The sequence below is a fragment of the Lampetra fluviatilis genome, chromosome 47 (assembly GCF_964198595.1).
Source record: "Lampetra fluviatilis chromosome 47, kcLamFluv1.1, whole genome shotgun sequence".
Taxonomy (NCBI): Eukaryota; Metazoa; Chordata; class Hyperoartia; order Petromyzontiformes; family Petromyzontidae; genus Lampetra; species Lampetra fluviatilis.
Genome location: NC_136321.1, coordinates 10271089 through 10294737, shown reverse-complemented (window position 1 = coordinate 10294737; position 23649 = coordinate 10271089). Strand labels below are relative to the sequence as shown.

Below are 23649 nucleotides of genomic sequence, written 5' to 3'. Positions count from 1 at the left end.
TGTTTTCAACTAGGAACCCTCCACCACCCCACGGAGCCAAACGCTCAGCCCTCACGTGAGAGCCGAGCTGTTGTTAACAGCTGATGATGCTGGGTGTAATCTCAAGCGAAACGTCGGACGAAGCAAATCGGCACCGTCGTCCACGTTGTCTTCACACGTGAAAAATAGCTTTATAGCTCATCAGAATCATCAGATTCCTCCAGTATAAATATTCAGGTTGTAGTTGAAACTGTACGTGGTACCTACGCAGCTATCGAACCCATTTGATCTTCGTATCGACTTCTGCCGCAGTGCACGGCACTTCGATCAATCGGTCGCTGGATGAAGAACTCCCCACGCCGTGTAGATCGTGGGGGTTGTTTGACCATACTTCACCACCCTGGTCAATGCTGCTTGGTGAATGTGGAGAAAACAGATGTGGGACCATAGAAGTATCGTACAACCTAACCATCAACTTAAAAAAAAAAGTTTTTTTTATTTTACCAGGTAAGACCCACTGATGGAAATAGCTCTTTTTTCATAAGCGACCTGGCCACAAATGATAGCTCAACAAAGTGGCTAATCACGTGGAGAGTGATAGGGGTGATCGGGATGATCGGAGTGGTGGGGGTGGTGGCCCGGCCCGCCCTAAACCGCTTCGGACGTCGCTCGCCGTGGCTGGGAATCGAACTCGGCCAGCCCCACAGCTTGTGGTGGCACTCAGAGCCGCTGCGTCACAGCTACCCCCCACCCACACCTATATATCTTGTAACTTGATTTGTTTTTGCCAGGTCAGGCCCACTGAGCGATGTAGCTGTTTTACGACCTGGCCCACAGAACGAAGTGCCGAATCGCGTCGACATTTGTAGTCGCAGCCAAACACTCGAGACGCGTGGCGACGTCGATTCTAAATGTGGAGGGAACCACCGGAGGACTCGGAGAAAAATCCACAAGACCACGGGGAGAGAGACACACAAACTCCAAATATACAGGCATCAGGGTCGGGATCGAACCCGCTGTATACCACTATAATCATGACGACCACCATCATCTCTATCGTTACAACCACCATCATCACTCACACACACCTGATTCTGAAAGACCCAACGCAGAAGATTCCCTCGGGTTTGATCTTCCACGAAGCTCACGGTCCACCTTAAAACGCATCCACTGCACAAACCGTGGCAGCAGATGCGCATAGCTGATGCACAAATGGAAAATTCAAAACTCTCGAGTAGCGGTGTGCGACTGTGGTCATCCAGAACAGAAGGCACAACGTGGAACGACGTGAGTCCTAACTAAAACAGAATAGACAACACAGCGATACACTCCGCTGCTCCTGACGCGGTTGTCTGGCTTGACCAGCTGAATGTGGAATTGCAGTCGTTGCTCTGCATCTACATCAGCAGCCATACGACAGAAGACGACCATCGCTACCATCATTATCATTGTTGCCACCGCCATCATCACTATCATAGTTACCATCATCATGATCACCATTAGCAGTGTTCATTATCATCACGTGACGGCTAATAACGAGGCCACCGCAGTCGGTAGTGAGCGCACTCCCCACGTGTTTAAATGGGGGCATCCCCCCCACCACCCCCTATCCCCCCCACATCCCCCCTATCCCCCCCCACATCCACTACCCCCCCCCCCACATCCCCTATCCCCCCCCACCACCCCCTATCCCCCCCCCACCACCCCCTATCCCCCCCCACCACCCCCTATCCCCTCCCGCCACCCCACCTCCGACGCTACGGGGCTGATTTTCAAAACGCGAGAATCAGCATCTGCACAGAGCATCGAGTTCCACAGCCATCCCACACAAACACGGACGGGAGTTGCAGTCTGACAAGGCACGGATTTATTATCTCGAATGGCTGTGTGTGTGGCTGATGATTGGATGATAGGGCAAGTGGATGAGTGGGTGAGTGAATCAATGGGTGGGTGAGTGGGCGAGGAGGGTTCATCTACCTGCCCTGAGGTTCCCAGGGTCGTCCTCTTGTTGAGGAAGCAGCTGCCGTGCTGAGAATTCTCGCAGTCTTCCCAGGACTGACTGCGTGGGTGAGTCAGTGGATATGTGTGTGGGTGACTGGGTAATTGGCCAAGTGGTTGAGTGGGAGAGTGAGCGGGAGGGTTTCTCCACCTGTCCTGGGGTTTCATAGGATCATCCCCTAGTTAAGTAGGCCGCTGTTCTCCCGGGGAATATCAACGTCTTCCAGGACTTAGTGGGTGAGTGAAAGAGTGGGCTCGTGGGTGAGTGCGGTTGGCTACGTGCGGTGCAAAAGAAGTTCAACATACATACAAAGAGTGGGCTAGTGGGTGAGTGGGTAGGTAGGTCATACGGTTGCCACCCGTCGTGAATTTCCCACGATCGTTTTGTTGATGAAGAGGAGGAGACTTGCATCACAACAGCGGAAGTGGTGGCGACGCATCGCTCGGGACAACGCGTTCACCCGTCTCCCTCCCCTCTTCCCCCCATCCCGGGATCCACTCCAACTTTCCTCTTCATCACCTTCCTTTTGCTGTGACACGCCGCGTACCCATCTGCAGCGCATGAGGTGGCGACTCTGGGTAAACATCGGGCAGCGCCGACTCGTCCTTGTGTCCGACGCCGGTCGGCGTGACCCCCACGAACCCCGGGCAGCGGCGGCGGCGGCCACGGCAGGCCGGTCAACAACCTGCCGGCGAGGCGGGCGGGCGGGCCCCGGTTCGATTGCCACACGCTGTTCGCCGGCAGGTGCCGCCGCCTGGTGCCGCCGCCTGGTGCCGCCGCCTGGTGGGGTCAAGTGTGGGTGACCCCGACCTTTTCCTAAATGTCCGGCCTGATGCCGCGCCGTGGCCTTTCCGGCGGTCCGGGTCAGGGCCCCCCCCCCCGCAAGCACCTCCACGGTGCAGCACGGGGCAGCACGGGGCAGCAGGTGTGCCGTTGGGGCGGGGGGGGGGGGCAGCACACGGCCCCTCACAGCTCCTCCAGCTCCTCCTGCAGGGAGAGCCCCACCGGATTCACGTACCGCTCCTGCACCCCCAGGGTCGTGACGTCGTCGGTCAAGGAGAAACACTCAAAAATGGTGGCGTTTTCAACAACAGAGCACGGGCGACCGTGGGTGGCGTTGGCCCCCGGCTGACCTCTCCGCGTTATGTCGGCCCGTCCCGGGCCTCCGTGCGACTACGGCGAGCGCGTCACGACTACGGCGAGCGCGTCACGACTACGGTGCGCGCGTCATGACCACGGCGAGCGCGTCACGACCACGGTGCGTGTGTCGCGACCGCCACTACGAACTCACTGGCAGGGCTAGGACCGGCAGTTTGCATCGCAGTCTCTCGAACCAAATGAAGCATCACCTCTCTCCCTGCTGGCAGTAACGCTGCGTCTATGTGCTGTCTCTTGTGTGTGTCCTGCACCTCCATGTCCCGCATCTCTGCCTCCCGCAACTCCGTGTCCAGTGTCTCCATGTCTCTGCATCTCCGCGTCCCTGTGTACCACGTCTTTGTGTCCTGTGTCTCTGCATGTGTCCCGTGTCTCCGTGTCCCGTGTTTCTGTGTCCCGCATCTGTGTCCCGCATCTCCGTGTCCCGTGTCCCGTGTCTCTGTGTTCCATGCCTCTGTGCTCCACGTCTCCGTGCTCCGTCGTGCGAGGTGTAGCCGAGCGAGCTGTGATGCCGATGACGTCGCACCGCCGCTGTGCATCGCCCCGCACAGCGCCGCGCATATCTCGCGCAACGGGGGAAATCGCGACGCATTTATCACTTAAATTTGTGCATCTCTCCGCGTTTTTGTCGTCATATAAACTACTTGACTAAATAAAACGTACAGCAATAATCCCGCTTTTACCGTAGTTTTGCAAAACGGATAACGCAGCACGGTTACAGCGAGGCTAGCACCCCCACCCGCCCGTCCACTCCCCTCCCCGTGCTCCCCCCATCAACAACAACGGTTCACCAAGGCGCTTGTGCCGTGCTAGGTACCCTTTGAGCCCGAAGGCCCGCTGGCAGACCCAGGTGTAGTGGGTTGGCTGACTGAGATGACTGGCAGATGCACCACCAGTGCTCCCCACTGTACCAACTCTCTGCGCTCCGCTCGTTGTTGTGAGCGTCGCTCCTCCGCCCTCCATTGTTGTTGGAGGGCGACTGCCTCAAACTGCCCAGTAGCGTCCTTCACGAACCTCCTCCACAGAGGCCGATCTTCACACTGCTGGTACCAGTTATCGGTAAGTCCAATCAGCTACACATCCTTCTGTACCACATCAGTCCATCTCTTCTCTAGCCCGTATCACGCTCGTTTAGCCCCCTTCCCTAGCGTGTTGACCCCCCACCATACCATGTTCCCCGCGCCCGCCCCCCCCCCCTGCAGGGTCAGGATATTGAGGGAAGTGGAAGTCGGAGCCCAGGGCTGTGGACATCATGGCCCCAATGCTCCTCCGCTCCCCCTCTCCGAAGCAGCAGCCGTTGGCTTTGTCCACGGCGCGCACCACGGCCCGCAGGCTCTCTGCGTCCTGCACGCAAACACACAAAGGTCCCCCCCCCCACCGGTCTGTAGGCCACGCAGACCGTCGAGGGAAGTGCTGTCGGGACTCAATAGAGGCCGAGTTGACCAAGGGGAGGCCCAAGACTGGTTCAAATAATCTTCACCGGTGTTGGTGGGCGTGAGCGGAAATCTGGTCGTCGTCGCGTTCGTAGCGCGGTGCGCTAACCACCTCAAAATACATGTGTATAGCTTTAACAGACACTCGGGGAAAGTGCTGTTGGCGAGCACCTACTTAGGCGGGCACGGGTACAGCTGCCGTTAGGGGGTGCCCTTACAAACCTGTTGACATGCGATGTACATCCATCGCGCTCTGAGTCGCCCCGGTGTAACGGACGGCGACCTCTATCAAAAACCTGTATTATGGATGATATTGGTCGCGAAAGCCTACGTGTTAAACTGACAACCCATCCCCATCGTAGTTATCATCACGACGATGATGATGATCAGGGTGAGAGCTCGAACCTGAACGTTGAGAGGAACGAAGGACACGAGGCTGTAGGACTCCACCATCTCTATCAGCCCCTCGTTGAGTTTCTTGTACTTCCTGAAGAACGGATCGTCAGCGAGATACTGCAGCAGGTAGCTCATGTCCATCACCTCCGTGTAGAAGTCCAGGTTAAAGGCTACATCACCCGCTCGCCACACACACAATGCACACACGTACCACACATACCACACGCACGCCACACATACACCAAACACACCACACCACTCGCACACACCACACACAGACCACACGCCATCGTCACCAGCAGCAGCATGGTAGTACGGCGGTGACACAGCGATAAGCGTCCGGGATAAACACGTGCACACACAGTGCAACTGGTATTGGTCAAAAACATCCCAACACCGAAAAATCCCGTGCATATCACTCAATTGGGATCACACGGCAAACAGCAGCAACATTGCCCCCCTACTGTGAAAACTCAATCAGAATCAGAATCTTTATTTAAACTGGAGGGATCCGATGAGCTATAAAGATCTTTTTCACAGATGTCCAGTAGGGGCAGGTCAGAAAGTTACTTGGCAGAACCCTCCTGAAAAAAGTAAGGCTTTCCTGCAGGGTCAACACACGGAATCATTATGAAAATGAAATAGCCACTGCTAGACGAATCTGTGAGAATTCAATGCATCGGTGTGGCCGTTAAATGACGAGCATTGCTCTCATATGGCAGAGCGGGTGGAAAAGTGCTGCCCTCCGCTGTGAGGACCAGAGGTCAACTAAGGAAGGAGGGATCTCAAAGGTAGCTCAGCGGTATCTGCTTCTGTGGGCCGTACTCTAATAACTTGGACGGGGGTGGCGCCGTTGTGTGAGATTCCCGAATCGATACCTCATCTCGCGACACCGTGATGCCGATACCGCGATCGAGGTAACGTCGGCGCAAAGATTAAAAAAATGATTTTAACTTCACTTGGCCACCCACCTCTCATGTGTCATGTTCGCTACCCAGTGCCCTCGAAGAGTTAGACAGAGAAAGACGGAGCGACTCCGAGGAGTGGGGAAACTGCAAGGCAGCAGCCAGGTGGTAAGCCAGTGCCCAAGCTCTGTGGTCCTCTATAGTAAGAATGTGTTTGGCCAATGACTGTGTATACAGGTGAGGGGAAACTGGAACACCTGGAGAAAACCCACACATGGGAAGGGGGTAACAACTCCCGTTCAGTTGGAACAGATGGATTAGTCCACACTCGCTGTACCCGGCTTCTCCTGGTGAGGCCAGAATACGTGGCACCTCCTCGACACCCACTGGTAGATGAGAGATTCGTCGCAACATTCGTGCGGTGATCCACCAACCCTCGCTGCTGCCTCCATAGCGCCAGACTGCAGGTCGTGGGCGTAGCCACCACTATCACCACCAGGCTGCATGGGGGACATCTGTGTGGTGGATGTGCGGTGGGCGATGGGCGCAGGGCTCTGAATCTTACCCAGAGGGCCCTGCATCTCGATGAGATCCACCTTGGAGAGGACGTTCACGTGCGGCAGCTCCACGTGCAGCATGGCGGCTAGCGCCGTGCACAGCACCGACACGAACTTGCCCGGGTCGCTGCAGTAGTGCGAGTCCACCAGGTGCACGGCACACAGCTAGAGAGAGGGACACGCGTGGAGAGGTAGACTCAAAAACAGAGACACACACACAGAGAGACTTAGAGAGAGACACGCAGCTCCATAGACACGTACACTCTCGTGCCTATATGTGTTATGTGTGTATATATGATTGTTTTTTTATGCGAGCAAACAGCACTTGCCCCAAGAGTCTATTAAGGCTATACTGGGGATCTTTGTCTTTTTATCTATGTATATTTATGGGGAGCGGTAGTACAATGGGTAGCGCCCTGCGTTATGAACCCAGTGACCCGAGTTCGATTCCTGCCCACGGCGAACACCAGTGATGGTGATCTGAACCGTTCCTGGGCCTCCCCTAGGTCGACTCAGCTCCTAATGAGTGCCCAGTGCGGTGTGTAAACATCAGCACTAGGGAGACCAAGGCGGTCAGGCATGGTGCTGGCCACCCACCCCCTCACTCTACCGTGCCGGCCTTCATAGGTGCTCGCTAACAGCACTTGCCCGAAAAGTATGTTAAGGTTATATGCGGCACCTTTGTCTTACATGTGTGTGTGTATATATGCGTGCATGTATTTGTCAGTCAACCCATGGTACCTGGGTCTGTCCCGTGACCTCCTGCCGGCGGGCGTTCGACACTTCACGTGGCCTTAACGTACACATAGCCTGGCACAAGCGCCATGGTGACGTCACTGCCACTTAGTGGCAAATGGCGGTTGTTTTTGCATGTATTTTATATATATGAGTGTATACATGTATGTGTGTGTACTTGTATGATGATGCGTTGGCTATGTGTTGGATACTCACCCCAACTGGACATCTGTGAAAAAGAGCTACATAGCTCATCGGATTTCTGATTCTGAGGTGTGTGCCAAGTGACACCCTGGGTGTCGGTGCACAGGCGGTCCCCAGCCCCCTGGGGTGAAACTCACGCGCAGATCCCACTTGCCGAGTGTAGCGAGGACGTTGCGCACGGCGCCGTGGTGAGAGTAGAGCTCCACCTGCAAACAGCCACGCAGCACGGCTCACCGGGGGAAAACTCCACGCGCGTGTGTGTGTGTGTGTGCGTGTGTGTGCGTGTGTGTACGTGTAGTGGAACAAGCGGTGATGTACCGGTTGGCGCGCTGCGCAACCAACCCGACGACCCGAGTTCGATTCACGCTCACGGCCAATACCAGTGACGGTTATATGAACCAGTCTTGAGCCTCCCTAGATCGACTCAGCCTCAAATGAGTACCTGGGGCGTTGTGTAAACATTGTCACTCGGGAGACAAAGACGGTTGGGCATGGTGCTGGCCACCCACCCCCTCATGCGCCGTGTTGGCCCTCCTCCAAAACTTGGCAAGACCCTCTAGAAAAATATCATTCCACTCAGTGAGGCTCTCCTTGGTAAACAAGAGTAATATACAGTAAAACCTTGGATTGCGAGTAACTTGGTCTGCGAGTGTTTTTCAAGACGAGAAACATTTTTGCATACATTTTAACTTGATAAACGAGTGAGGTCTTGAAATACGAGTAGTAAGTATACGTTTTGTCTGCCGAGCGTCACATGATCACAACTGAGCCGATGGTTCTTCTCTCTCTCGCTGTGGGATTGTGGGTAATCATCTCCCATGCTCGGTCTCAGTCGGCGTGCCTCACTCGTATAGTCAATATCCATGCGAGCGTACAGTATACTGTTTACGATAGTGTTGTGACCACGTGTGTGTGCGTAAAGCTTTTTTTAATTGTGTGTCCAAGTGTAGTGACTGTTCTTTAGTAACTGTACTGCAACAATGGCCCCCTCCTCCTCTCCTCTCTCTCGTCTCCCTCACACCAGCCACGATTAAATGTAATTAATAAATGTGATTAATTTATATTTAATTTAAATAATACAAATATAAAAAGGTATTTTGTATTATCATTTTTACATGAATATTTTTGGGTTGTGGAATGAATCATCTGAGTTTCCATTATTTCTTATGGGGAAATCCGTTTTGATATACGAGTGCTTTGGATTACAAACACGTTTCCGGAACAAATTATGCTCGCAATCCAAGGTTTTACTGTAATTACATTTCACCCAATTTAAAAAAAATTATAATTTGGCAAATTGGAACTATGACACCGGAAAACATGTCCTACAACTCTTTTTATAATAAAGGCACGGGATATTTAACATCGACTGCGAAGTGGACAGCGCCGTAGTATTCATGGTGGATAAACCCCGCAGTATTAATCAGGGTGGCCGTTTGTCTCTACCGTGAAACCACCACAACAATCGGCAAACGCTTGGCCACATCACCAACCCGGCCAAGACCGGAATCACTGCCTCCAACGTCCGTGTCATGTCGCGTTGCATGGATCACCCCTCCACTCGACCCCTTAACGTGCGCCTCCAAGACCCGTCTGTTGTACCTGACCCGGGCAGTCGAAGAGCAGGTAGTGACCAGACAGAGCCTGTAGCTTGGCGTGGAGCCAGTCGACGTTCGCCTCCAGGTACTCCATGCAGTAGATGAGGCTTCCGTTGGGCCCCAGCTTCAGGGTGTCCATGACATCACTCAGCGTGACCAGCTCCGAGATGTCCACCGCGCAGCTGTGGGATGACACATTCCGCACCTCCGATTATCACGGTTGGATATGTACAGTGCGAAAGAAGTTTAACATACAGTATGTACATCCATAGAGCTCAAATTACAAATCGCATTGCTTCCAGGTCACCCAAGATGTTGCCCTCTCGTACCCGATTAGTGCGGTTAAGATGCTTGCAGTGGCAGCATTGCCAGCGGTTACGTGTAAACGTGTGGTTGCCCGCCAAAGCTATAATGCGGGTTTACAGAAAGTAAAACGTTGTAGCGGCTCTTTGCCCGACTGTGCATGCGCAACCGTGGGAGGTGAGGAGGCGGGTGGGGGCTGACGGCTGTGGAGAGGCGAGGGTGGGAGGATCCGCCACTGAACGGCACGGAAGAGCATGAGTCTGTCCGTGTTTGTGAGGTTATTTGCTTTCTTTCAGATACAGTAATACCACAACATTGCGCGGCACGCCTGGGACTTTGTGCTGCTGCACACTGCCTGCTGCACACTGCCTGCTGCACACTGCCTGCTGCACACTGCCTGCTGCACACTGCCTGCTGCACACTGCCTGCTGCACACTGCCTGCTGCACACTGCCTGCCAGAGCACTCCGCTGGGGCAGTGTTTCTCAATCGGGGGTAACGCGCACCCCTGGGGGGTACTCGTGGCAATGTGACAGAGGGGTAACGTGAGGTGATTTATAAATGTGTGAAATTATATAATAAGTGAGAGTATTGGTGAATATTCATGTATGACTACGCCAATGTAAAATAACTAGGATGAAATGCAAATCCACATGGTAACCTAGAACGATATAAAATACCTCTCTAAAATGATTGATCGTAAACAATGCGGGTTTCCAAGAGTAATCAGCGAGCAACGACAAATGATGTCACGCGTGCAGAGCGTCCGTTGAATTTTTATCTATTCGCTTGCAATTGCCACAAGCAAGTCAGAATAACCTCACACAAATGGACAATTCGTTAAAATGTTGTTGTTCACTATTCGTACATTTATATTTCTCAGAAACACGTTGAGTCGGGCAAGGGCGGTTACGGGGTTGAAACAATTCTAGTACAGGTCATCGGCAGGTCCGCTCATCATCCTCACAGCCAGTGTCCAAGTCGACAATTCGCCAAGAAAACGTTGAGAGAACCACTGCCCGACTGGACCCTGCCGCTGCTGCCACTGCTGCTGCAGCCGCTGCGGGTGCCGCTGCTACTGTCACTGCTGCTGTTACTGCTGCTGTGACTGCTGCTGTCGCTGCTACTGCTGCTGTTACTGCTGCTGTCACTGCTACTGTCACTGCTGCTGTTACTGCTACTGCTGTCACTGCTGCTGTTACTGCTACTGCTGTCACTGCTGCTGTTACTGCTACTGCTGTCACTGCTGCTGTCGCTGCTACTGTCGCTGCTGCTGTCGCTGCTGGTGCCGCTGCTGCTGTCACTGCTGCTACTGTCACTGCTGCTGCTGTCACTGCTGCTGCTGTCACTGCTGCTGCTGTCACTGCTGCTGCTGTCACTGCTGCTGCTGTCACTGCTGCTGCTGTCACTGCTGCTGCTGTCACTGCTGCTGCTGTCACTGCTGCTGCTGTCACTGCTGCTGCTGTCACTGCTGCTGCTGTCACTGCTGCTGCTGTCACTGCTGCTGCTGTCACTGCTGCTGCTGTCACTGCTGCTGCTGTCACTGCTGCTGCTGTCACTGCTGCTGCTGTCACTGCTGCTGCTGTCACTGCTGCTGCTGTCACTGCTGCTGCTGTCACTGCTGCTGCTGTCACTGCTGCTGCTGTCACTGCTGCTGCTGTCACTGCTGCTGCTGTCACTGCTGCTGCTGTCACTGCTGCTGCTGTCACTGCTGCTGCTGTCACTGCTGCTGCTGTCACTGCTGCTGCTGTCACTGCTGCTGCTGTCACTGCTGCTGCTGTCACTGCTGCTGCTGTCACTGCTGCTGCTGTCACTGCTGCTGCTGTCACTGCTGCTGCTGTCACTGCTGCTGCTGTCACTGCTGCTGCTGTCACTGCTGCTGCTGTCACTGCTGCTGCTGTCACTGCTGCTGCTGTCACTGCTGCTGCTGTCACTGCTGCTGCTGTCACTGCTGCTGCTGTCACTGCTGCTGCTGTCACTGCTGCTGCTGTCACTGCTGCTGCTGTCACTGCTGCTGCTGTCACTGCTGCTGCTGTCACTGCTGCTGCTGTCACTGCTGCTGCTGTCACTGCTGCTGCTGTCACTGCTGCTGCTGTCACTGCTGCTGCTGTCACTGCTGCTGCTGTCACTGCTGCTGCTGTCACTGCTGCTGCTGTCACTGCTGCTGCTGTCACTGCTGCTGCTGTCACTGCTGCTGCTGTCACTGCTGCTGCTGTCACTGCTGCTGCTGTCACTGCTGCTGCTGTCACTGCTGCTGCTGTCACTGCTGCTGCTGTCACTGCTGCTGCTGTCACTGCTGCTGCTGTCACTGCTGCTGCTGTCACTGCTGCTGCTGTCACTGCTGCTGCTGTCACTGCTGCTGCTGTCACTGCTGCTGCTGTCACTGCTGCTGCTGTCACTGCTGCTGCTGTCACTGCTGCTGCTGTCACTGCTGCTGCTGTCACTGCTGCTGCTGTCACTGCTGCTGCTGTCACTGCTGCTGCTGTCACTGCTGCTGCTGTCACTGCTGCTGCTGTCACTGCTGCTGCTGTCACTGCTGCTGCTGTCACTGCTGCTGCTGTCACTGCTGCTGCTGTCACTGCTGCTGCTGTCACTGCTGCTGCTGTCACTGCTGCTGCTGTCACTGCTGCTGCTGTCACTGCTGCTGCTGTCACTGCTGCTGCTGTCACTGCTGCTGCTGTCACTGCTGCTGCTGTCACTGCTGCTGCTGTCACTGCTGCTGCTGTCACTGCTGCTGCTGTCACTGCTGCTGCTGTCACTGCTGCTGCTGTCACTGCTGCTGCTGTCACTGCTGCTGCTGTCACTGCTGCTGCTGTCACTGCTGCTGCTGTCACTGCTGCTGCTGTCACTGCTGCTGCTGTCACTGCTGCTGCTGTCACTGCTGCTGCTGTCACTGCTGCTGCTGTCACTGCTGCTGCTGTCACTGCTGCTGCTGTCACTGCTGCTGCTGTCACTGCTGCTGCTGTCACTGCTGCTGCTGTCACTGCTGCTGCTGTCACTGCTGCTGCTGTCACTGCTGCTGCTGTCACTGCTGCTGCTGTCACTGCTGCTGCTGTCACTGCTGCTGCTGTCACTGCTGCTGCTGTCACTGCTGCTGCTGTCACTGCTGCTGCTGTCACTGCTGCTGCTGTCACTGCTGCTGCTGTCACTGCTGCTGCTGTCACTGCTGCTGCTGTCACTGCTGCTGCTGTCACTGCTGCTGCTGTCACTGCTGCTGCTGTCACTGCTGCTGCTGTCACTGCTGCTGCTGTCACTGCTGCTGCTGTCACTGCTGCTGCTGTCACTGCTGCTGCTGTCACTGCTGCTGCTGTCACTGCTGCTGCTGTCACTGCTGCTGCTGTCACTGCTGCTGCTGTCACTGCTGCTGCTGTCACTGCTGCTGCTGTCACTGCTGCTGCTGTCACTGCTGCTGCTGTCACTGCTGCTGCTGTCACTGCTGCTGCTGTCACTGCTGCTGCTGTCACTGCTGCTGCTGTCACTGCTGCTGCTGTCACTGCTGCTGCTGTCACTGCTGCTGCTGTCACTGCTGCTGCTGTCACTGCTGCTGCTGTCACTGCTGCTGCTGTCACTGCTGCTGCTGTCACTGCTGCTGCTGTCACTGCTGCTGCTGTCACTGCTGCTGCTGTCACTGCTGCTGCTGTCACTGCTGCTGCTGTCACTGCTGCTGCTGTCACTGCTGCTGCTGTCACTGCTGCTGCTGTCACTGCTGCTGCTGTCTTGCCTGTAGGGGAGGCTGTCGTTGGCCGGGTCCAGGTTGATGACGGCCACGGGGCGGCCTAGCTCCGTGGCCAGGAGCCTCTGCACTGCGCCGCAGTACGTGGTCTTCCCCGAGCCCGGGGGCCCGATCACCGCCTGCCCGAACCCGCCCAGCCTCCCCAGCCCGCCCAGCTCGCCCAGCCTGCCCGCCGCGGGGTGAGGCCCGAGGGGCCCGAGGCGGCCGGGGGCCCCGTGGGGTTCATCCTCCCCGCGTGCCGCCAGCGCGACAAGAGGCGGCAAGTTCGGCGCTATCGCGGCGGCGAAGAGACGCGACAGTTGCACGACAGCAGCAGCCTCGGGAACGCGACCGGAGCAGGAGGGAAGGGGGGGGAACAAAAACCGCGCGCTTAGCGGTGGCGCTGCGACAGAGTTGTTAATCCCCCTCCACTGGGGGACCGGAGCTCGGCGGACTTGGTCCGTGCGCCGTCGCATAATTTTGGTTCCGGGCATTTTGCGTCCGGGCATCGACAACCACCGTGACGATGTCTCGTTGCCTGTGGAGTTTCGCGGCGAACCAACAACAGCCGCCGCCGTTCGCCACTAAGTGGGGGCCACGTCACCACTTCGCCTGTGCCAGGCTAGGTGCACTTTGCATATCAGTGCCCTCCCTTATTTCAGACAAATTCAGACATTATTGGTCACCTCGTGCCCCTTATACATCTCAACGTTCATCCTACAAAGCCCCATCACAAGGGAGAGACACAAACAGACAAAACAATTATTTTTCATAATCAACGTTTTTGGGTTTCGATCGCGTTATTTATAAATGTGTCGTAACCCTCCACCACCCGACACGGCCAATCAGTAAAAAAAGTGTCACATTGATAAAAGACAAATAGTTCACTGCTTTAGCCCACCGGTGTGTTGTGGCCAGGTAGCTTCTCAAAAAGAGCTATATAACTCAGTGGGGCCTTACCCGGTAAAATATAAATAGTTGATAGTTTTATCGTAAAATAAAAATTGCTTTTTTTGTATCAACCATCTCCAAACTAGAGTGCCTCACCCTTGCCACAATCAAAGATCAAATCATCCCATCTCCCACACTTGTGCCCCCTATGGCCTGCCTACCCCCAGCGCATTCTACTGCACTGCAGGAGTCAACACGATCACTGACATCCTAGCCTTCATCGACTGGCTCCAATCTCGCATGAGTTCGCCTCGACATCTGTCCCTCTTTTTTACATATTAAACCACAAGCTTTTATGATGTTGCCCATCAGTGGCACAGCTCTACAGCAATTCGCATCATACCACTGCGACAGAAGGTCCTCCCGTCAAGGTTGGCAAGTCCTCGATTCCAGTCGCTACATCACCTGTCCATGCGCTCTCACCTTGTCAGGCTGGCACACGAGGAACTTTGTTCTCTGCCTGTGATCGAACAATGCAGCCAATTTGCGAAATGTGCCCGTTAGAAATTGTTTCTCATTACGTATTATTATGCTATGGGCCATTTTTTAAAGGTATAAAGATTATGAAAAAAGGCTGCCCCAACTCGAGATACTGTATTCATGCCATGATATTTGTATAGCCTTCATGCTGTTCGGCTTTTGGCGTTGTTTTCCGGTCTAACACCGGTAGCGAGGCAACGCCACAAACGAGTCTGTCTCTGGTGTAGGTGAATACATTTAAAATAAAATGCAGACATTATCGAAACATGTTTGTTTGCCTGTTTTACCACGGGGGGTGACCATGAACACCCCCCGTATTATTGCCGGAAAGGGGTAAAAGCCTATTGTTTTTTTCATCATTCCTATGCTGTAGTGAGTTGTTGATGAGGATGCTGTACGCGAGTCGCCTGGGTGATGTTGTTGAAGCAAGATCAGGTGAAGAGGCCCAGGCCCACCACTGGAGGTGCGGGGGCCAGTGGGGGAGGCGTGAAGTGAGCGACAGTAACCAGCAAGGTGAAAAAAAAAGCGTAACACAAATAAAATGACAAATTAGAGAAAGGATAAAAGGATGCAATGGGGAGCTGAGAGGAAAGACGATGGATAGAGATGTTAACTACCTCGCCTGGTGCACAGGAGGTCGTGGGTTTTATCCCGACCCTGATGATGCCCGCTATATATTTAGAGTTTGCGTGTCTCTCTCCCCGTGGTCGCGTGGATTTTTCTCCGGGTCCTCCGGGTTTTCCCTCCACATTTAGAATCAACATCGCGCGTTTAAGAGTATTTGGCTGCTGTACATTTCCACACGATAAGCCACTTTATTGGGCGCTCATTGCGATAGCCAGGTCGTTTCTGCAAAAAGAGCTTTCCAGCTCAATGGGGGTCTTACCTGGTAAAATAAAAAACATTGTTTAGTCTTAGAATAAACCAATAATAGGTAAGGATCGAGTGACGTCACAGCAGCCAAAAGCGTGCGTACCTGTCAACCCATACGGTCAATCTGGATTCTTGTACAGGGTAATTGAGTTTTCAGGTCCATACAGTGTACAGCCGATTCATTAAGGGCAAACATGTTTCTCTATTTGTGTTGTGTTTCTCCCTCGTGATGGGACTTTGAAGCATTAACGATGAGATTAATAAGGGGCATGGGGTGACCAATCAGGGTGTGTAATAAGGTCGGGGTTTACGTGTATGAGAGTGTGTGGCGCCGTCTCGGCCAGACGCGCGAGCCCTGGTGGTCTTCAGCCGCGAAGGCAAACCTCCCACTCGCGCAGAATTCACACAAAATGTGTTCAGATTTCCGTTTTGACACCACCCCCCGCCCAAAGGGGCTAAACCCGACCTTTCCATTTTGAGTTGGGGCACTCGGCAGGGGAGGGGGGTGCACGGAACCACCCGGCCAATACACAACTATACAAAGCGTGAACCATCTTATTGTTTATTAATCGTGTGACAGCCACGTGACTTTGACCAAATGCGGAGGCTTTCCTAAAATTGCACACATCCGCAAAAATTCTACAAACGTACTGGCCGTTTAAACCGGACAAATCCATCACTAATTGTTTCGGTCACGAACACTCGACTGCATCTCCAGTGAATACATCAGGTGAGCTGACTGGACAACCCACTTTATAGTACCATCTTATAGCCTCGCATTACTGTATGTACATTGCCAATGATTGCCCGAGGCAGCGGAAGCTTTTGTGCCAAGCTGTACAGTATAGTGACACTCTCAACTATTGCCCATTAATAAATGTCAACTACTTCCCTAAGCTGAAACACTGTAAAAGCATGGCTAGAGTGGACCAATATGCCATAAGAAGAATGGAACCAAGATAACTCGTGATTTTTTTGTTCCTTTAATGCCACCTGGCACGTTCAGCCTTGTCAACGTCGAGGACGGCCACTGTGTTTATACGTGGACTTTATGGGTCTTCCCAACATGCAGTCGAACCTATTTAATCTCGACACGTGTGTGTAATTTGAAAAGGACCCACGACAAACAAACTGTGTTTGACTTGCTACCGGGGTGCACGCTTTGCAATGTTTTCTAAAGCACGTGAACTACTATTCGAGCTATTAGGTGACTGACATTTATGTAAGCACTGCATTCCAACACTGCAATTTGCTAAGTGACTGCATCTCCAGTTTGTCGTCCTTCCCTTGCGCCTACGATGTTGCAGTTGGCTCCGTACGGAATGCGAAAGAAGTTCAACGTAGGTACAAACAAGTTACAATGTTCTTACAAACTGTGCACTTAAATGCACGTGCTTGTTTCGGCTATAAGTTTGCATCAACGCGTATCTCATTAAAATCATCGTCCTATCCTGAACAAAGTAAAAGTCCATTGGGAATTTAACGTTTTTTGTCCCCCGAGGCATGGGGAACCATAACTAGGGCAAGGACAGTTTGCTATCTACATCTCTTGGGCGTGTTCCACCGTGTGTGTGTGATTGGCGACTTTAAAAAGTCACCCCTTGTGAGCCAGAGATCGTCCCCATCCCCCACCCCCCTCTCAGCTCTTTGTGCTCAACACCAGGTCAACATCCACATGAGCGGCGCCCAGTCATTTGACGAGAGAGCCGAATACGCAGTGGGGGCGGGGGGGACAGGTGGGGTTTCCGCATCAAATGAATGAGCTTCAGCGGGGAAACGTGGCACGCAGCCGTCGAAAAGCGCTGGGGCTGTGCCCGCTTTCAGGAGGAGCCCTGCCTCTTCTGCTGCTGCTGCACGCGGATGCGCTCCAGCTGCGCCTTGCACTTGTGATGGTAGCTGGAGAGGCTCTTGGTCTCCTCCATCAGCTTCTTGTACTCCTGCACGAGCCGTGATGCGTTCTGCTGCTCCTTCTCGTCCTGTTCCAGCTCGGCCACCAGCTCCTGCCTGTAAATGCCGAGCCGCACCACGGCACCACGGCACCACGGCACCACGGCACCACGGCACCACGGCACCACGGACGCCACGACGCGTGAGAAACGCCGACGGCCTGGCCTTCACGGGCACAACAGCGGGCTGGGTACCTTTACGTCAATTACATTCACATTTGTTTGATTTTATTTGGAAATAAATGAAGACGTGACCCAAATAGCCATCGTAAACATGACGCCAGGCTGTTTGTCTCTGGATTTCCAAAGGGAATTTGAAGCTTCAGAAATTATAAACAAAACATGAAAAAAAAAAGGAAAGTGCATTACTCTGGCACTCAGTAATGACACTGCATTGTCATAATGAATGAGTGATGTCACTGTATGGTCAAAACTTCCACGTTTTTTTTAAGAATTCCATGAATTAGTTCATAATTCATTATGCACAATCCACTGGGGAAGTGCATGACGAGTTTTGCCCAAATGCGCTCTGGTGGGCCGTGGTAGTGGCAGGTAGAGCGCGCGTGGGGAATCCCGTGTGGACCACGGTGGCATCGGTCACGGCACTCACTTGCGCTGCATCAGCAGGGCGATCTCCGTCTGCACCTTGAGGTACTCCTGGGCCATCTTGCAGTGCTGCTGGAAGACTGCCATCGACTCCTTGGAGGTTGGGCACGGAGCCAGAGGCTGGACACAGACACACACACGTTGCTATTCTATTGGCCTGGAGTCCCACGAGCCAGAACGCGGGTGGCAGCACGCCGACCACAGTGTGTAATGCGTCGCTTAGCTAAGCGAGGAGGACGATGGGTAACGGAGAACAGGGAAGCGCCAATGTGCTTGGCTATTCATTGATGCTGCATTTAGCTCTGGAGCTTGGTACCCATCGGGGTAGTGTGACGTGCATAGTTGTGGGTAACATAGTAACGTATGCTTATGCTCAGCCAAACACAAACGATGGTAATAGGTTTTAGACCAGGCCTTTTGGGCCAATGTTTTTTTTCTGGAAATTGGCTTTATTTAGGCAAGTAGTACGCGTGATAAGCCTGCTGTATCTTTTCATAATAGAGGCTTTTGGGTTAGATGGCATAAATCTAAATGTGTCGTTAAACCCGCCACCACCCAACACAGCCAATTAGTAAGGTTTCTCATGTAAACAAAACATGCCAATTCGTTACTAGAACAGCACACCGGTGTGTTGGAGAGTAAACACACATTTGCAATTCGAGTACTTACGTGACAAACCTTACTAATTGGCTGTGTCGGGTGGTGGGCGAGTTTAACGACACATTCATATTTACGCGACCCAACCCCAAAAAGCTCTATTATGGATAATATTGGTCTGAAAAGCCCTACTACGTGTTAAACCGCTGTATCTTATCACGCTAAAAGCACAACATCCGTCATAATGCCAAAATAACCGTGTTAAATCCGTGCGAGCGCCGGCACCGCCTGCCCTGCCCCGCGGGGCCGGGAACACACCGCCCTCACCTGCAGCTGATGGTCCAGGGTGAGGTAGGCCATGGGGATGGAGTTATCGGAGCCCATGGTGTCTGCAATGGAAATCGCGATGCGTTTAGCCACCCGTCGCATCGGGGAATACATCCCCACGCGGCGCCCTTGCCACAGCACGCCGCTTCAGAGCCTGACTGATGGTCAACTCGGCCCATTGCGCCTTCAAGGTTAATATAAAAAAAAAACGCCACTTTTGCACACTGTTATCAATAATAGGACCGAAACGGGAGGAAGGTTTCTCCACAACTCTGGCTGTCACCTGATGATGCTGGTTGTTGTAATTACCAGCGAAACGTCACGTTACTCGAATGGCAAATGCTGTGGTTTTACTCTCGAACACACTGGTGTGCTGAACTAGTAACGAATTGGCATGTCTTGTTTATATTCACGCGATCTAACCCAAAAACTTCTTATGGATATTGGTCGCCGCGAAAGCCTGCTACTACGTGTTAAACTGGTTATTAATAATTGTAAGAGACAAAAACGATATGAACGACCCCAGTGTCTAGCGGAACCGTCGTTCCGTGGACTGCGTCTCCCCGCGAGTGGGCCCTGACCTGTATAGTCGTCGGGCGTGTTGGGGATGCTGCGTGCCCCCACGCCGCCTGTGATCATGCGCACGCCCGGGCTCGACGATCGGCTGCTGCTGCGGCTCCCCTAGAGTAGACGAGGAGAGCCATGCGGACCAGAATGGGCACGGGGGATGGTCACGTGATGACGGTATCACACACCCGTCAACCCATACGGTTTACCAATATTCTTGCACAGGGAAATTGAGTTTTCAGGTCAATGCGGCGTACAGCCGTTTCAATACTGGCAAACAAAACAAATATTTGTCTATTTGTTTGTGTTTCTCCCTTGTGATGGGACTTTGTAGGATAAACGTTGAGATTTATAAGGGCATAAGGTCTGAACTGGTCTGTAATAAGGTAGGCACTGATAAGGGGTTGACAGGTTTGGTATCACAGGCAGATGCAGACGCCCAGATGAAGACAGCCTCACTGGGTCACACAGTCAGACAGGTGGATAGAGCCTCGTGCAGTCGGACACGTGAAGTACAGCATCACACACAGCCAGGGACATCTGGGAAGATGCAGACAGCGACACTCACAGGCACGGTAGGGTGGAGACATACTAACACACAGCCAGATATTTGAGTGTGGTGACACATTTGACAAAATGTCTCTGAATGTGCCAATTGACCTGAACTCACAAGATATTTACTTGAAGTAATGTAACAGAGGAACATCTGTTTGCTCAGCTTGTTGTCTAAATAAGCATCAGCAACAACACGCTGATGATAATTACAGGCAAATAAAATAAAAGACCACGTAGGTTTCCTCACTATCTGTAGAGTATTAGTCTGAGGAAACACACATGCAACGCATGTTGAATTGAATGTAACAAAAAATTAATTGCAGATGCTCGGAAAAGCAGTGACCATTTGTCGTTACCACCAGACGTGATAAAACGCAGCTGCTAAAATCGTAGACGACCGCGGAAGAGAAAACGGGTGACAACGTGATTACTATCGTTTTCAATATAATGACGATATAAATAATATGTATCACTAAATTCTCGCTGCCCAATGACCCAATCACCCTGATTGCACCTCATGTCGTCACTACACGGAAGCTAAATGCAACCGAGCTTGGATAGTGAATGGATGTGTGTGACCACCGTGCGCAGGCCTTCAGTTGGGACTTCAGAGCCATGTCGTGGGCAGCAGAGGACAGTGCAGAAATATTAATTGTACTTCCGTACAGTATGACATTGCCCCACTCATGGGCAATATCACCAACATCCACCAAACCTCCACACTGGATATTAAGTAGTTCGATAACCTCGATATACACACATATGACGTTCCAAAATTTCATATTTCCTCCTGAAAGAATGAGACCTCCGTACTCACGTGCCTAAGCCCCCGCCCCCTAAGCCACACTGAGCGGTGTGGTGAAGGTAAACTCAAATAACCCTCCCACGACCTGCACGGTGCAGCTCGAGGTTTATTTATTTTTTAATCGCCTTCCGTCGGCTCCGCGTTCTGTTCCGGGCCCACGGACTACCGAGAGGAAAGAAGCCGTCTGGCCGATGCGGCGGCAGCTGCCCTCCTACTACGCGTGACGGCGAGCGAGAGCGGCACCTGGTTGGAATCGGGCCCCAGCGTAGGGAGGTCTTGCACCGAGCGCCGCCACTGATCCGCCGATGCTGAAAGCGGGAAAAGAGAGAGCGGACACGGACACGGCACGCACGCGGGGGGGGGGACACGTGGCGCACAAGGGGACGCGCACGCAGGACGGCAAGCGGTGCAGGACACGAGAGAGAATTGCGCGTGAAGCACGCAATGCACAGAGGGGCGGTGCAAGCGTGCTCACGGGGGCACGCGTGGCGCATTACGCATGCGAGAGGGATGCACGGAGAAGCATCGTTGAGCGGCAGACGCAGCAAAAAAGGCGCACAGAGGGGGCGCACAGAGGGGGCGCACACGTACAGCACACGAAGCAAGGCGAGCGGCACGCAGCACAGGCAGGACACATGGCCCACAAGGGGCACGTGGGGTCACGGCATGCAACACGCACGTACGCAGGACACACCACGAGCACGCAACGCGCGACACGCAAGGTGGCGGACGGGATGCGGCACACGGAGGACAACAACAACACGCAGCGCAAGGCACACGCGGAATGCAAAAACGTACAGCGCACAACAGTCGGGATACGTGTGGCCGTACGTGCGTCAGACGCAGAGCGCGCACCGTGCATGCAGCATGCAGAGGAGACATGGGGGGAGGAGGCATCACACACAGCACACAGCACACAGCGTCACGGTCAAATACAACGTGATAACAGGGCGCAGCATGACAACACCTCATTGCGCGTTAGTTAACCCACACAGCAGGCCACGCAAAAACAGGCAAAAAATAAATGTTGGTTCTTTATACATTTTTCACAAATGACTGTAATGCCATTAGACGATATAGCCAAGTGCAATGTTGTCAAACAACAGTCAAATCATGGCAGTACTTCAAACAATGCATTCCGTCAAAGATCGATCCTACTCAACCACTCATCCGTACCCTTAGCCTTGCGAACAAGTGGTTTACTCTTTTCCTGTATTACAAAAATTATGCCAAGAACACTGAGCACGGCCAACTGAAATCGAACTGATATCCTTAACAAGGGGGAGGGGACTGCATTGGCAGTGGTGCAAAAGGACAAATCAAACACTGCCTTTGAGGCCGACGTTTTTGGCGATATGAATACGTGTTATACGGCAGTAGTAATAATGATTTGCGATATAAAAAAATATCTAACAATTTTGTTGCTTGTGGTAAGACAGATGCACTGCACCTTTGTTTGTCTGGTGGCTGCCAAATTCTCAGCGGTACTGACCGAGTAATCTGGCATGGGCATTCGCCCCTTGAGCCACACTGCCGTTTCAAGCTTTAAATATTAATGTTGAAAGTTCGAACAAATTAAATTCTTTGCACGTGCAGAATGCACTTGCCGAAGAAGAACGTGGCTAATGTTTCCTGGGATTTCCACCAAAAAGCTCCGCCGATCGCTGGTCGCCAACATGCCAGCACACAGCCGAAAGGCTGGCAATGCCGTTCTTTACCGCATCGATACATTAATTGCTGGCAACGAGCAACATGGATTAGCAGAGTTGTGGGCAACTTGCCGCCCCTGGAGCCTCTCATGGTGGCCTGGTCTCAGTGTGTCTGGGGTGATGCGTGGGGTCGTGATCACCTCCCAATTAGCACGGTTGGCTACGTACAGTGCGAAAGAAGTTCATACATTATATCGATAATTAATAACGCAATTAACTATGCACTCCTCTACCTGTGCCTCGCACACAGCTGCCACATTCATCAGTCTGTGTCAGGTTATGGCGAATTCAAGGACTCATTTTGAGCTTAACACTTCATGCATTGGTAACTTTACATATTATTTAAAAAATATATAAAATGTCAAGAATAAGCATGTAACAATTCACTCGTCAGCGATCCAATATGTTGCCATCTTTTGGGAGTCAAGGTTCCATTCGTAGATGGATTTGTATGTATTTATTGTTTTTATCGTCTGCAGTGTGTATTGTAACAACGGCGCATAATTTGCAGAAATAGCAAGCGACCAATGCTCACAAAAGTGATCCGGCCGCGTGTTTCGTGAGCCTACGAATTTATTTGGATCGATGAATCGATGCATCATTACATGACTATTTAACCCATTTATTTAACATCCAAATAATATAATGTGCACACACACACACAGAGACAAATGCTCCTTATGGCGCTACCCCGGGGTACCAAATAATACAAAATGGCCGAGGCAATTAAATATTTTATTTCTGTGACACTATTTTTTTCCAGGGGTGTAACTTCACTCCGCGACTGGGGTACCAATCAATCCGACATCAGTGCTACTCCACGATGTAAAAACGCAGCGAAAACGATTGCGCTGAAACCCTGAACGCTCGCGTATGCACCGTGGTGGTGCATTGTAGTGCACAGCTCGTCGAGATGAGTCGATTGCCGCGTCGCCGACCATCAACAGACTAGAAATGACTGCATCACGGACATGATGCGAGAGCCGGGGTACGATGGTACCCCGGGGTACCGCCATAAGATTCACATATATATATTTGCTCTAAAGTTTAAATGGACACAATTGTCTTGCTTTAGGAGTAAAGCATTAAATTATATAATACGTATGAATGTGGACATTTGACACAACACCACTTCCCCAAAGCAGCACTCAATGCACTGAAAGATGCTTGATTGAAGGCAGAATCAAGAATCAACCTTCCCAGGTGTGAGGCATTGAGGGATTTTGTGAACGTTACAGATCAAACCTTAGGTGAATCC

At 52.7% G+C, this 23649-nt stretch overlaps 2 protein-coding genes across 3 annotated transcripts in view; both read right to left on the bottom strand.

The window, feature by feature from the left end:
• Positions 1-1830: 1830 nt before the first annotated feature.
• Positions 1831-13733, bottom strand: GPN2 (GPN-loop GTPase 2). Its single transcript, XM_078877392.1, has 7 exons — positions 12985-13733; positions 8966-9143; positions 7501-7569; positions 6433-6589; positions 4972-5132; positions 4347-4477; positions 1831-3017 (listed from the first exon to the last, which is right to left on the bottom strand). The coding sequence occupies exons 1-7, from the start codon at positions 13482-13484 to the stop codon at positions 2945-2947; spliced, it is 1269 nt and encodes a 422-aa protein (XP_078733518.1). The 5' UTR covers positions 13485-13733; the 3' UTR covers positions 1831-2944.
• Positions 13734-15494: 1761 nt separating this feature from the next.
• MAP3K7 (mitogen-activated protein kinase kinase kinase 7) overlaps positions 15495-23649 on the bottom strand; it is a 31016-nt gene continuing 22861 nt past the window's right edge. For both annotated transcript variants that reach the window (XM_078877389.1, XM_078877388.1), the window contains exons 13-17: positions 20926-20990; positions 19337-19436; positions 18756-18817; positions 17836-17951; positions 15495-17283 (exon numbers count right to left, since the gene is read on the bottom strand). In XM_078877389.1, the coding sequence (XP_078733515.1) occupies positions 17100-17283; positions 17836-17951; positions 18756-18817; positions 19337-19436; positions 20926-20990 (527 nt within the window). In that variant the 3' untranslated portion in view covers positions 15495-17099. The remainder of the gene's footprint in view (positions 17284-17835; positions 17952-18755; positions 18818-19336; positions 19437-20925; positions 20991-23649) is intronic.

Excerpts from the sequence above, each read along its gene's own strand:
- GPN2 (XM_078877392.1), bottom strand. The coding sequence starts at position 13,484 with ATGCCCGGACGCAAAATGCCCGGAACCAAAATTATGCGACGGCGCACG. Across the intron at positions 6,590-7,500 it reads TCGGCAAGTGGGATCTGCGC|CTGTGTGCCGTGCACCTGGT; the intron begins GTGAGTTTCACC and ends CCCTCTCTCTAG. Across the intron at positions 5,133-6,432 it reads CGAGATGCAGGGCCCTCTGG|CCTTTAACCTGGACTTCTAC; the intron begins GTAAGATTCAGA and ends CGGGTGATGTAG.